The sequence below is a fragment of the Quercus robur genome, chromosome 4 (genome assembly GCF_932294415.1).
Source record: "Quercus robur chromosome 4, dhQueRobu3.1, whole genome shotgun sequence".
NCBI classification, from domain to species: domain Eukaryota; kingdom Viridiplantae; phylum Streptophyta; class Magnoliopsida; order Fagales; family Fagaceae; genus Quercus; species Quercus robur.
In genome coordinates, this window is record NC_065537.1 from 39,404,661 (window position 1) to 39,418,874 (window position 14,214).

General features: G+C 30.4%; 1 protein-coding gene across 5 annotated transcripts; it reads left to right on the forward strand.

Annotated features, from left to right (window-relative positions):
- Positions 1–7,271: 7,271 nt before the first annotated feature.
- LOC126721623 (AT-rich interactive domain-containing protein 1) lies at positions 7,272–13,435 on the forward strand. Of its 5 annotated transcripts, none has more exons than XM_050424675.1 (3): positions 7,272–7,497; positions 8,047–9,124; positions 12,019–13,435. In XM_050424675.1, the coding sequence occupies exons 2-3, from the start codon at positions 8,066–8,068 to the stop codon at positions 12,916–12,918; spliced, it is 1,959 nt and encodes a 652-aa protein (XP_050280632.1). In that variant the 5' UTR covers positions 7,272–7,497; positions 8,047–8,065; the 3' UTR covers positions 12,919–13,435. The 5 variants fall into 5 exon arrangements, with proteins under 5 accessions (XP_050280632.1, XP_050280633.1, XP_050280631.1 ...); XM_050424676.1 differs by having other exon boundaries at positions 7,274–7,497; positions 8,073–9,124; XM_050424674.1 differs by lacking the exon at positions 7,272–7,497 and adding an exon at positions 7,560–7,853 and having other exon boundaries at positions 8,003–9,124.
- Positions 13,436–14,214: the final 779 nt, after the last annotated feature.

Consider the following 14,214-nt stretch of genomic DNA (forward strand, 5'->3'; position numbering starts at 1 on the left):
AGAATAATTATCTTAGTCATCTCCCAAGGTTAAATTATGGGTGTGAAATTGAGTGTCTACAATGCCAAAATAAATCTTGCTTTGATTGTTTATATAAAATAAATCTTGCTTTGGTTATTCATCAATGCATTGAATTCGTATTTGTTTTGGCAAGTTGAGATTGTTAGGTGATATATTATTAAGTGAAATTGTAATAGTGTATTTGATAAAATTAGATTACTAACAATACTAGTTGCAATTGTTTTTACAAGAAGTTTTTTAAAATTGATAAAATCCTAATTAACATCACAAGGAGATTAAGTGGATCAACCATGTTATCAATTGATTTTTGATTTTTTTTTTTTTTTTTTTTTTTTTTACAAACCTAATATAAGAAGAATGAACTTGAAATAAAAAAATTTATAATATGGAAAAATTAAATAAATATTAAACCAAAAAAACCCTACTTATAATTGTTGCTTTAGGCCTCAAATTATATCAGGCAGACTGTGCCAATCGTTTCCTAAAGTTATCCCTCAACCTTTTAGACCACTACCCTACATGTGCAATTTGTGGGCTTGGCCCATGAAAGGAAAAGTTGTTGAAAGCAAATAGTGCTTTTAGGACACGTTTAGTAGACTGTAATAGTGATTACATAAGAATAAGAATATGTATTACAATGAATACAAGATGTTGTAATGTAATATTTATTAATATTCATTTATTTGGTGACAACACAATAATAGAACCCTGAAGATAATGGAATATTTTAAATCAAATTGTCTAAATTGTAACATTAGAATAACACTTAAGATATATTTTAGGAAGTATCTTACTCATATAATTATATTTCCTAAAAAAATAATATTTTTTAAATTTGAAAGAAAGATTAGTTATTTTTAATGACTTTTTATTTTCATAATTGTTATGTGTATATGAGAAGTTTTTATTTATTTAGAAATATATTAATTTTAGAAATTAATACACCTACTAGAATAACTATTACAACCATTTTAGAGAAGAATAGTTATTTCTCATTTTAAAGAATAGCTATTCATAAGGAATGATTATTCTCTGTAACAAAAACATAACCAAACCACTAAATAGCTAATCATAGAAATAATTATTACATTATAGTGTCTATTATAATCTACCAAACATACCCGTAATGTGTGAATTTTAAGATCACGATTCATATTTCCTTATTTGATATTAAAAATGAGCTCCTTGAGGATCCAACGAGCTTCAAGGAGTCTCTTTGTGAATCCAACAAGCCTTTGTAGGCTTTCTACGTGTTGTTATGGTGTTTTGTTCTATGCTCAAGCAACTTAGTGCGAAAGATGGGGCAGGACTATTTCACAAAGTAATGAAATCTCAAATTTTTGTACTAGAAAGAAAAAAGTGCTTATTACACTATACTCACAAATGTTAAATAACATTAAAGTTGTGAGTTTAACTAATGTTTACAATTTCAAAATTGTGAGTTAAACTCACAACTTTTTGTTATTAGTTATTACACGCTTATGTAGATACACAAGTGTGTAATAAACATTGCCTGAATGAATGAAAAAGATGACGATTATACATTATTTTACAAATTGTAGCGTACAGGTTTTATTATATTAAAATATATTAAAAAATTTAAGATTATAAACACAACTAAATATGTAAATTAAATTTATTTTAATAGATGGAGAAGATAGTCAATTGGTACAACCACAACCTCTAGGATCCAACTTTTAATTCCTTGAAATTTTTGGTAATAGAATTTTAGTTGAAGTATACTTTAAATTTTTTTTTAAAATCATATTATAGATTTTTACTTACCTTAAAATATTCTAACAATTAATAGGATATTTAGAGTTTTAGTTGGAGTAGAATTTTTATTTTCTTGGAATTTAGGTAATTTTGTTTTAGCTAAGTTAAACTATCCTAATTAATAAGATAAACTAATTTAATGATTAATGAGAATGTAGCCATTTTTGGTGGAGAGAAGATAGCAACTCGGGGCAAACATAATTTATAGAATATACTATAATTTAGTTGAGAAACAATGATTAGACGTTAAAAAAGGTTTTTCATTGAAACTCTCTTAATAAAAATTTGATAGCAAACCTAATTTTTACAATACACATGACAATTAGGTATAATATTTACTTGAGACAACCATTGCTTCTAGAACCCAAATTTTATTATATAGCATATAAAAAAATAGCTTATAAAATATATATTCATAGAAAGATATCTTTTTTCTCTTTCTATTTTTGATAACTGATAGATGGATATGTAAGTGATCTTCCATCCTATGAAGCACCAATAGAAAAAGATGATCAACAAAAAGGAAATATTGTTTTTTTTTAGAATACTAAAGTATTTTAACATACATATATACGGGGAGAGGGGAGAAGATCTTAAAGAAACTAATAGTGGTGTATATCTAAAAGAGCCTAACTCTTGGATACATAGCACGAGTGTAGGAAATATTGTAAAAGAACTAATCGTTGAAAAATAATCACATGAACCGAATTAAAAACTTATTAATGGAAGGGTTAAAATAATTAAAATAAAAGTGGGGGAATTACAAATAACTCATAACTGGTTGTTATTATTTAAAATTTAAATTCTATCAGGAGTTATTGTTAAACACCATACACGGGCAGCTCTAGGTACAATTCAGGGGGTTCATTTGAACCCCCTGAGTTGAACTCCCTGAGCTGGGCCAAAAAGAAAATTTATATATCATTTTTTTATTTTTTTTATTTGAGGCTCCTAAAATAAATTTTGAACCCCTTAGACCTAAATTTTTTTTTAAGCCTAGTTGAAATGAACTTGAATATGATCATGTTGACAACATCTTGGGTCTTTTTAAACCAACAAAAAAAAAAAAAAAAAACAAACAAACAAACCAATTTGATCTAAAATAAGAGGGAAAAATAGTAAACCTAATAACAAAAATATAAATTTGTTTATCTTAAATCTTAAAAAAATCATTTAGATCTTAACAAATTTAAAATAAACTAATACATAAAATTTTATTATATTTAGATCTCGCTTAGACTTCACTTAACAACAATAATTCATATGTTGATTGTATTTACAAACAATAGATGATTTCCAAGATTTAATGTTAACAATAATAATTAGTATCTTCACTATATTAATAAACAATATGCAATGAACTTATAGTTTATCTTATATGAGAAACGCTATGTTCATAATACGCTCACAACAAAGTTTAAGTGGCCGATTGTTACTAACTATTATTGATAGGGAAAAAAATAGTTTTAGTAGTAAGTTTAAATTAGAACTAACAAAAATGTATAACTTAAAATTTGTTAGAAAAGTGTTATGAAAATGTTGTAGATGTAACACTTCTTATCTTTTATTCTCTTACTAGTATGTACTATGAAAAATTTTGTAATAAAGAAATCACATAGATTGCAAGACTCACTTTTTTTTTACCCAAAATGTATCTTTCTAATTGACCCCCCTAAATATATGTCCTGAAGCCGCCACTGACACCATACCTATACTATCCAACTATTTCACATTAGGTTAAACACATTTCCAAACTAATCTTGTACCTATTAATTAAGGTTAAGTTAGGTCTAGGTTAAGTATAAATCTACTTAACATTATAATTTTGAAGAAAAAAAAAGTTGTGGTAATAGGTAATTTTTTTACTGAAACCGATACTTACATGATATAAACATAAGAAATTAAATTCTATAGGGGCTTGGTGTAAACCCTTTGGCACCCTCCAATAAGGACATGCCACATCATCATATTATCAAAACATAAATGCATCTGATTACACTAGATAATATTTCAATAAACACCATATCTTGTTTTAAGTAAAAAACTAATGTGGTGTTATTAGTGTGCTAGAATGTATTCAGTTTTAATTGAAAGGCTGATGTAACAATCTTTTATTGGATGGAAACTTATTGAATACTCCAGGAGTATCATAAATGCGTACTCCTCCTCTCACATGAATTATGGGTCTCACCATAAATTTAATTAGTGAGACTCATAGTTATGTGAGAGGGAGGAATATGCATTTATGGTACTCCAAGAGTACCTAATAATTACCCTTATTGGATGATGTAAAACATGAGTTTTACATCCTATCCTTCCCAAATTCGAACTTTAAACATAAAAGCTTTATAGGAAGACTTTATATAATTGAACTCCTAATATTATTATGATAATTCTCTCAAAAAAATATTATTATGATAAGTACAGATTATTACATATCTCTATTATTAATAACAGGATTCACTATTTGGGTTTCAACTTTTTGCGTACTAAAATACCCTCACACAAATTCTTTAATTCTTTAAAATACCCTTAGCTTTTAGTTAAATAAAATTATATTAAAAAAGACAAACTGGTTAAAAGAGTAATTTTTTGTTCCTAAGTTTTAAGTTTTTTCCTTTATCTTCTCAATTTTGCCTAAAATTTAAGACACTATCTTTATCTCATTTTTAAACATTATTCCATATTAGTTATTACCTTATCTTTTTCTTTAAAAAACATAGTACAAACTTATATATATATATATATATATATCACTTTTAAATATTATAACACTAAACCAAAAAAAAAGAAAAGAATTATTGCACGCGCAAAGCACGTGTGATGATTCTAGTAATATCATATGACAATGTTGAGAATTTTCTATTTTGAGTATCAAGAATTAAAAAAGCAACAAAAAAAGTTACAAATACTGTTGTAACTCTCTAAATAAAAAGAAAGGAGATAAAGTGATAAATACAAAACATAATCTCCTGCTCATTTGATTTTTACTATTGTCAATAAAAATTAGCAAAACTATTATGAAAAGAAGTATAAGTGACAATTAGGTAGGATCCACTTGGTATAATTACAAAATTTATGACCCAACTTCTATTATGAAACTAGCTTATAACATGTGAAAATGCACAAGATTTTTATTTATGAAACAAACCAATGTTTAATGCTCAAAACCAATTATCAAAAGCCCACTACCAAACCACAATTCAGAAAAATGCTGGAAAATAATTTCAAAAGGGAAATAAAAAATTCAAAATCAAAATTCAAAGAAAAACTAAAAGAAATAAATTCTTTTTAGAGAGGTGATCGGCAAACATATATGAATCTACAAAGAGAATATGATAAATTATATTTGGTCTAGGGGAATAAATCATTAAATATGCATTTATATCTTTTTTTTTTTTTTGAGATAGTTTCAACTTATAGCATTTGCTCCTGATTTCTTTATTATCAGACCAAGACACTAATCTTTATATGTATATCTTACAAAAAGATGTTAGTAAATTAAGAGTTAAATCATTAAAACATGAGTTATATAAATTAAAATAGCAGGATAGTTTATTTTAAAATAGAGTTGAAAGATTAATAGATTTAACATCGAGTGAACAATGAATAGTACAAATATAAATATGTCGAAGAAAACGAAGAAATTGTAAGGAAAAAAAATAAACGAAGTGCTGTGAAATGATAGAAATATATAAAACAAAATAAAAGAAACAAGAAATATATATTGATAAACTCTTATATTCAAGTGGCTATCCACAATTCTTTTGATCTCTCTTAGATATGTACAATAACAGTAAAGTAATCCCACATATATATAGGACCTTAGAATGCTTGTAGACTTTATGGAATAAGGTTGTAATAATGAATACACTTTTCGATATACATCTCCCCTATAGGATTTATACATTAATTATACATTTCACCATTTACACATCCCAAGTAACCTTTTCATTGTCCAAAGTTTACACATTCTAATCAAACTTTATTTCTAACACGGAGGAATTGTGAAGCAAGCATTTGGATACTTACAAACAAGCCAACTAACAATTGTACTGCAACCGATACTATATACAAAATAGGAAACATCTAAATGATGACAAAGCAACAAAATTGCAAATAAAAGACGGGTTTAAACATAGTTGTAAGTTAATCAAAAAAATTGATGTGATAAAAAAATTAATATCATGTCTTGCTTGGGGAAGGCAAATCTAATCCATCAAAAAAAATCCCAAAACATAATATTACTTATTTAGATGGTAAACTTGCTTATTGTAGTTCTTTGAACGTTTTAAATAATTATTTCCTTGCAAAGTTGAACAAACTTGCTTATTGTAGTTCTTTGAACGTTTTAAATAATTATTTCCTTGCATGGTGTCAAGTTGGAGCAATCCAAAGTCCAAAATTATGACTTTTGGATTTAAGTTGTTGAAAAAAAAAGAGAGTATCTTCCAATGACATGGTTCATAGTTTTTTTTTTTTTTTTTTTTTTGGTTGAGAATCAACATGGTTCATACTATAAAAGTGTAGAATAGATGAATGATTGAGTTTTTGATACTTCATTTATGCTGGACTCTTCATTTTTTGTATTAAATAACTCACTTGACATAAAAATTAAAAAAAATTAGATAGAATACCGGTTACAGAATTACTCTCTCTTAGCTCTGGTTTTTTCTTAATGCCAAACACTTCATCTTTTGTCAAAATTAGTTTTCAATTATAGAATTTAATTGAATTTTCTCTCAAATTTGTTTTTTTTTAAAAGGAATATATATATATATATATATGTGCAATTGCAAGGAATTTTTAGCGAAAATAGGCGTTTGAGAATTATGGAATTTGCAGTTTGAGCAATATCAATTAATGAATTGAATTTCAGTTACTTTTTAATCAATAAATAAAGGAGGAAAAAGAATGGATCAACTTTATAACATGAACCCCAAATTGGTCCCAAATCTTTAAGTCTAGATCTCATTCGTTAATTGTTAAACAAGTTATCATAAGCCATAAAACAACTCTAGAGAATTCGAATCCTTATATAATTCCAATCATGAATCATTTAAACAAGTCAAATATTCCAAATCTCCTGACATAATTAAAATTATTATAAACGGCCTTGATTAAATCTTAGACAAAAACAATTAGTGGGGACCCTAAAAATTAAAAAAAAAAAAATTGAAAACCCCAAAAGTGGGACCATTGAGCTTTTCTGATATTGACCAATCAAAACAAACAATAAACAACAACAGCCTTAACCCAACCACCTAGTTAATAATAAACCCTAGGGTAAAAAGACCAAGCTCACCCCCCCCATACATCTCATGCCATCATCCACTATAAATATATATTGTTGTTGTTGGCCATTTTTTATTTTTCATTCCAATCAAAACCCTAATAGCCCCCTCCTCTCTTGTTTTGTGTTTTTTTGGTATTTCAAAGAAAGAGGCACACTATAAAAAAAAAAAAAAAAAACAAGAATAAGAGAGAGAGAGAGAGAGAGAGAGAGGGGGGGTTATAATATTAAATAAAAAAAAGTAGAGAGAGAGAGTTATTGGTTAGTATTATAAAAAAGGTGAAGAAGGTCAAGAAGGGTCACCTAAATTAGCTGAGAAAAATTGAAAACCCAAAATCCAAAAACCCAACAGCCCCACAGCATAAGGGCTGTGTTGCCAAAAAGAAGGGAAAAAAACTAAACTACTGGTACGTTTTCTCTCTTTTTACAAAATTTTTACATTACTTCTATATCCTCCAATGACGTTTTTGGATTTTTAAGGACCATTGGTCTCTCTCTCTGTATATGTGTCTCTGTTCAGTACTTGAATTTTTAGTCCTATCTCTCTCTCTCTCTCTCTCTCTCTCTGCAATTAAGAGAGAGAAAGCGCGGGACATTGAAAAACTATTTTCATGGGGGTCTAAAAACTCTAAAAACTAGTAGTTTATAATTAGCCTTCAAACAAAAACAAAAACAAAAAAAAATAGCCTTCACCCATTGAAAAATCTCAATCCTTTTTCCCGCCAAAAACTCGAATTCCAAGCATGACCCAGATGGTTAATCGGTATCTTTTTCGGTCTTTCATCTTCATAGTCACTTCATAACTCTTTCACATCCGTTTTTTCTCTCTGTTTTTTTATATATTAATTTATGGGTATTTTTTTTTGTGCGTGTGTGTGTGTGTGTGGGTTTTGATGGCTTTTGTTGTTGAAGAAAGCAAAAAAAGTTTACAAAACAGAGTGTGATTTGGTTTTTAGGGTTTGAATTCGAAATCCAATGGCAGGGTGGTCGATGCTTGCTGATGGGTCTGCTTTAGATTGCGTCAAAACCCCAGAAAAGAAGCTAAAGCAAAACGATTTCTGGGTCGATCTAAAACCGGGTTCCAATGGATCCGATATCCAACTAGATTCCGATAAGCTTCGATGCGAGTTCGAAGGGTTTCTTCAACGTTTTGGCAAGGAGATCTGCGGTCGAGACTGTGTTCGGCCTCTACCTCCAATGCTTGGAGATGGGCAGCGTGTGGATTTGCTTAAGCTTTTGTTTGCTGTGAGAGAGAATGGTGGGTACAACGTTGTTTCTGAAGAGGGGTTGTGGGATTTGGTGGCATTAGAATCGGGGTTATTGGGTCCGAATCTGGGCTCGACTTTGAAATTGATTTACATCAAGTATTTGGATCTGCTGGAGAGATGGTTGAAGAGGGTTTTTGATGATAAGGAGCATTTGATGGAGTTTCAGGATCAGATTAAAGATTTTTTAGCCAAGGTTCCGGATCAGAAGAAGAAGAGGAAGGATGAGGATTATCTGAATTTGGAATTAGAGTTTAAGGAGGTGAAGTCATGTGCTGATGGTGAGGGGTTGTTGGCTTTGGATTCGAAGAAGAATGTTGAGAAAATTAGTGATGGTAAGAAAGGGGTGATAGTGTTGGATGGGGACGTGAATGGTGTTGGCCATGAGGATGAGAAAAAGGTGCGTATTGATTTGAGTGAGTGTGTAGTGAATTTACAAGACAATGGAAAATTATTTGACAATGACGAGATTGAGGGCGTGGTGATGCGTTTGGATGGAGGCAGTAAATGTGATGATGTAGTGATTTTGGATGTGACTAATGAGGAGGAGGAGAGTTTCTGTCGTAAGAGGAAGCGGGAGTCTTTATGTGGATTGCTAAACTGGGTTGTGGGGGTGGCAAAGGATCCTTGTGATCCAGCTGTTGGTTCAGTACCGGAATGGTCTGTGTGGAAGTCTCATGGAAAGGAGGAGATGTGGAAGCAGGTTTTGTTGGCTCGAGAGGCCATCTTCCTGAAAAGACAAGTGGAATCAAGCGCTGACCAATGGCAGGTATATGCTACAACACATTATGTGCTCTAAATAGGAAAATCAGTTGGAAGCATATTCTAGTCTTACATGTGTTAGATATTATATTCTTACCTATTAAAGAATCTTGTTAAAGCATTATACATGCATGTTTCTCTGTGTGAGTGTTTACTATCACATAATTTAATATTCAATTAGATGTTGTTTGTAATCATGTTTTTGTTATCACTAATGAGTATGCTGAGTAATTCATAGCAGGGCTGTATCACATATCCTGGTGGATGAGGCTGTCCTTCTAAGTTTGTAGCCCAAATAATCTGATGGATCATAGTTTTCGTATTATATGGCTTTGTTACTTTTAACTTGCTGCTATCATGTTAGGGTGTGTTATACAATTATTTTTTTGTTGCTGCTCATTTTGTCAATGTATTCATTAGCATGCTTTAGGATGTGGCAATTCTAAAATATATCAGATTCTTGCATTATCATGATGTAAGATTTGTATTTTTTGTCTTGTTATGTTTTAGCATAAGCTCGTTCAACTCCGAGTGGCTTACATTTTACCAATTTCTATTATTTTTATTATATTCGATTTTTTAGGAACATTATCAACTCATATAAATTGATGTTTTATCAATGTTACTTCTGCTAAATATCATAATGGATTTTCTAGCATTTTTGGTCATTCACTCAATGTCCAAATGTTAGCTACGTGCTCTTAAGAAATGATAAGAAGGAAAGAAGAAAGAAATACTTTTTCAGGCATGTCTGGTCATGTAATATTTAGTCTTTGATGATTGTTTGTATTGCCAAATATTATTATTGCTAATTGGTTTATTAAACTCATCTGCTTTTGCCAGTGTTATTTGTATAAGCACTATTGTTGTCAATCTATTACTTTTTAGAAACAATTCTGTGACATTATTAAAAATGATCACCCAAATGCATAGCATTTATGAGTACTTAAACACTAGCCTATATTCATCAATTGTCTTACTATAATTTTATTCCATGGTCTCTCTCTCTCTCTCTCTCTCTCTCTCTCTCTCTCTCTATTACTAGTTATAAGATTCTTCTCATATTAGTAGAAGTTTTTAATTGTAGGAGCAGTTGAAGCACAGTTATTTAATAACCACTTGAAACTATATTTGAAAGTAATTTGAAGTTTCAAATCATTGGTCATTGTAAATTTTATAAATATGTTTCCTTTTTTATTTTCCCCCTTCTTATGTGTATAATGCTTGCTTTGCTTACTTTAGAACTTTAATAAAATTTCTTTGATTTTGTAAGAAATTAGAATCTTAAATCCATTGAATATGTGATGCATATTGAATATGGTTTGACGAATTTAAACTACAGTTCAAGTGGATATGTAATTTCTTAATTATCAATTGCCTGTCTATCTATAAACATAAGTTGTTGTAACCCATGTGATCCACAAAAAATTTATTGAAACCTGTTTATAAATGGCATATAATCAAATATATACATCCAAATCAGAGAATTTGTAGAAAAAAATTAACTTAACTAAATTTGGAATTTTTATGGAAAAGACCAAATGTAATTATATAGATTTTGTTTCGCTGTGTTTCTTTATTCTAATAAAAAAATTAATTCAAATTGGATTCAACTAGCACATATCAATACTTAAATAAAAAATTTATTTATTATAATGATGATGTGGAGAAACATGGGCTTTAAAGTCACTATTCCTTTTAAGATATATATCACTATTACTTATCAAAAGATATATTTCCCTATTGATATATTACCATCACTAAATTAAATGTGCCTTAAGGGTTGGACAAAAAATTCTTCCAAAATGGGTTGGTGAAATCTATTTTTAACCCATTACATAACAAGACTTACAGCCACTAACACACTACTCTTGTTCTTTTCGTTCATGTTATTTTTGAGTTACTGGATTTACTGATGCAAATCTTTTTAAAAATTTATATGTGACCTTTTCTTATGTGCATCTGTTTCTTTCTAGAAATTGGGACTTTGCTTGGTTCATTCAGAACTTCCCAGAAACATTGAAAATAAAATAGTATTCTTGACAATATGATTGTTTCATTTACATGCCTAGAAAATAATCAATGGAAGATCGTAAGCGTCTTTGATATTTCAGTAATTTGGACTGCCTTCAGCGAAGCTATTAAAGCACTTTTTAGGAATGATTTCACACCAATTTCATTTTGTTTGTTGTTAGAAAATGCCTTGCATTCTTGTTTAAGTTTTTGCTCCTCCATCTATGTCTACTTTCTCAATGGTCAAAAATACCCTCACTCATTAATCGCAATAAATTAATAAAACTTCAAATAATATGTTCAAGTAAGGAAAATAATATATTTCAGATACCTAAAATTTAGGTCACATTTAAAATTTAAAACACCATAGACAGTAAACTCTAACGAAAAGTTGTTATAGTGGTAACTTCAAAAACCCCACATTCCCCACTTTTTGTACTAGAACTGCTTATAACTATCTTTAATTTTCTGATTATTATTATTATTTTTAATTTAAAAAAACCTATATTTCTGACAAAATAAAAAGCCTCTGGACATGTGTGTAGCATGTGTGAACATGCTAGTTTATATTATGACTAATGAGTGGGATTGCGTTATGGTCAGTTCAATAATGGATGTCTCCTACAGAAACATAGAAGTTTCTTAAGTTCCAGCTTTATCCATGTGTTCAATGTTGGATATTATTGCTTTATCCAGGAGTTCAAGCTTTCTATCAGGGCTTTGTCTTGATATGTCAATGCTTCAAATTTTTCAATGCTAAACTAATAAAAATCTTGTTTAAACAATATTGTTCAATATTTTTTTCAATTACTTATCAGAAAATATTGTTTAAACCCATTAAAATACTTTAACTGTCTCATGTGTCAAAATCATGTTCCCCATTTGTAGAAAACTCAGAAGATGCATCCATGCATGTATGACGATCAACATGGGTCAAATTACAATCTTAGAGAGAGATTCAAATGTCGCAAGAAGCTTCTTTCTGAGAAAACAATGTCTCAAGGACGAGCTTGTTCAGAGTCCTCATCAGCCTCTCAAAGTGAGTTGGACAAAAATCCTTGTACAGAAGGAATGGAAGATGGATTGGACAAACATTTGCCTGGAACCTCTGATATGTCCACAGCAGATTCAGCAATTGACAAATATGCTTCAGCACTAGAGAAATATGTCCCAAAGCGCATTCCTTATGGGCCACGTTTTGAAGCTAATGTGCCAGAATGGACTGGTGTGGCTTCTGAAAGTGACCCTAAGTGGTTGGGGACCCAGGTCTGGCCTTTGGAAAAAGGAGAGCACAGATATCTCATTGAAAGGGATCCTATTGGTAAGGGAAGACAAGATTCATGTGGCTGTGAAGTGCCTGGTTCCATTGGATGTGTCAAGTTTCACATTGCTGAGAAAAGGTTGAGAGTGAAGTTGGAGCTGGGCTCAGCTTTCTACCGATGGAAATTTGATAGGATGGGTGAGGAAGTTAAAATTTCTTGGACTGCGGAAGAAGAAAAGAAATTTGAGGCTATACTGAGGTCAACTCCTCCTCCTCTTCAGAAGTGTTTCTGGGATCAAATTTTTAAAATTTTTCCTACCAAGAGCAGAGCTGATTTGGTGAGCTACTATTTCAATGTATATCTTCTGCAGCGCAGAGGATATCAGAATAGAGTTACTCCAAATAACATTGACAGCGATGATGAAGAAGAATCTGGATTAGTAACTAATGGTAATGGGCATGAGGCAGACAAGTCACCATACTCCATCTTGTATTCCCCAAAGAAACCATATGCCAATTTTAGATAGCTTTTGAACGTTGATTACAATCAAGTGATTTAGTGAGAATGTGAAGTCTGGAAGTTTTGGTTCTACTTTTGGTGATTTTCAATATAAACAACCTTTTGTCTGCTGTCAGTGCAGAATCATCACTAAGTGAATATGAATATCCTATAGATTGAGGAGAAATTTTGAAGAAAAAGTTGACACATGGTGGTGGATGTTGCTAACTGGAGAGGTTCAAGCAGCTCTGGTGCTGTTGAAGTTCTCTTGGTTTGCGTGATTTTGGTTTTTGTGATATGTTTTGTCTATTCATCATGATTTAGAACCTACAAAAAATACAGGTACTTGCACTTCTGTTATCTTTTTTTTCACTAGGATTTTGACAGCAAGGCTGACTAAGAATTGAAGCCTTACGAGTATAGTGGAAGAAATTAGAAACATGGTGTTCTGGAATCTGAATTGTAGTCTCTCATCTATGGGGGTAGATGCTCTCGCTATCATGAGGGTTTTTTACATGGTATAGTAATTGATTTCTCATTTGCAATTTTATTTGTTTTTTCTCAATTACATTTTGCTTAATCAGTCTTAGGTGAAAAGAAAGTATTTTAATGCCCTACTTCTAACCTAAGTAAAGCCTTTTATAGTGGAATGTTGCCCCCTTGCCCTTGTTCTTGCCTAGCTCTAGGCAATAATGGTGATACGACTTTCCAATTCCTTTTGATTATTTGAGTATGCTATTTAAAGTGGAAAAATTAGAAACATGGGATGTTCATAAAATTTGGACAATTTTGCCTGGAGTTTCTGTTTGGGGACTCAAACTGTGTTTTCCTTATTGCACTTTTATCAGGTTTGAACTTGGTGTTATATCCTTGTGTTATCCCTACAGTGATTAAGTATCAGATGGAGCTACTCTTGTCTGTAAATAAATGCCTAAATTGAATCCGTTGAAATGCTTTGTGAATATGTTTAGATTATTGTGTATGAATATTCATTTAGGACATTTTTCAAATGATGAGAACCAGTTATGTCTAACTATAGGTTTTGAAAGGTGGTGCTTATAAATTAGTATGTGTTGTATTTAGAGTTAATATTTTTGAATCAAGGGATAAGATCAGTAGCTTACCTATCAAAAAAAGAAAAGAAAAGAAAAGATAAGTAGTTAATATGAATGGTTTGATTTAAATTAAATTTGAACAGTACTTCAATATCTATTTACAAGAACAGGGGTATTCAAATTGTACTAATTATCATGGAATTAAACTTATGAATTAAACTATGAAACTTTGGAGAGAGTGATTGAATATAGGTTAAAACATAAAACAA

Coding starts and splice junctions, on each gene's coding strand:
- LOC126721623 (XM_050424675.1), top strand. CDS start 8,066: ATGGCAGGGTGGTCGATGCTTGCTGATGGGTCTGCTTTAGATTGCGTC. Junction 9,125..12,018: donor CAAGCGCTGACCAATGGCAG/GTATATGCTACA, acceptor CCCCATTTGTAG/AAAACTCAGAAGATGCATCC.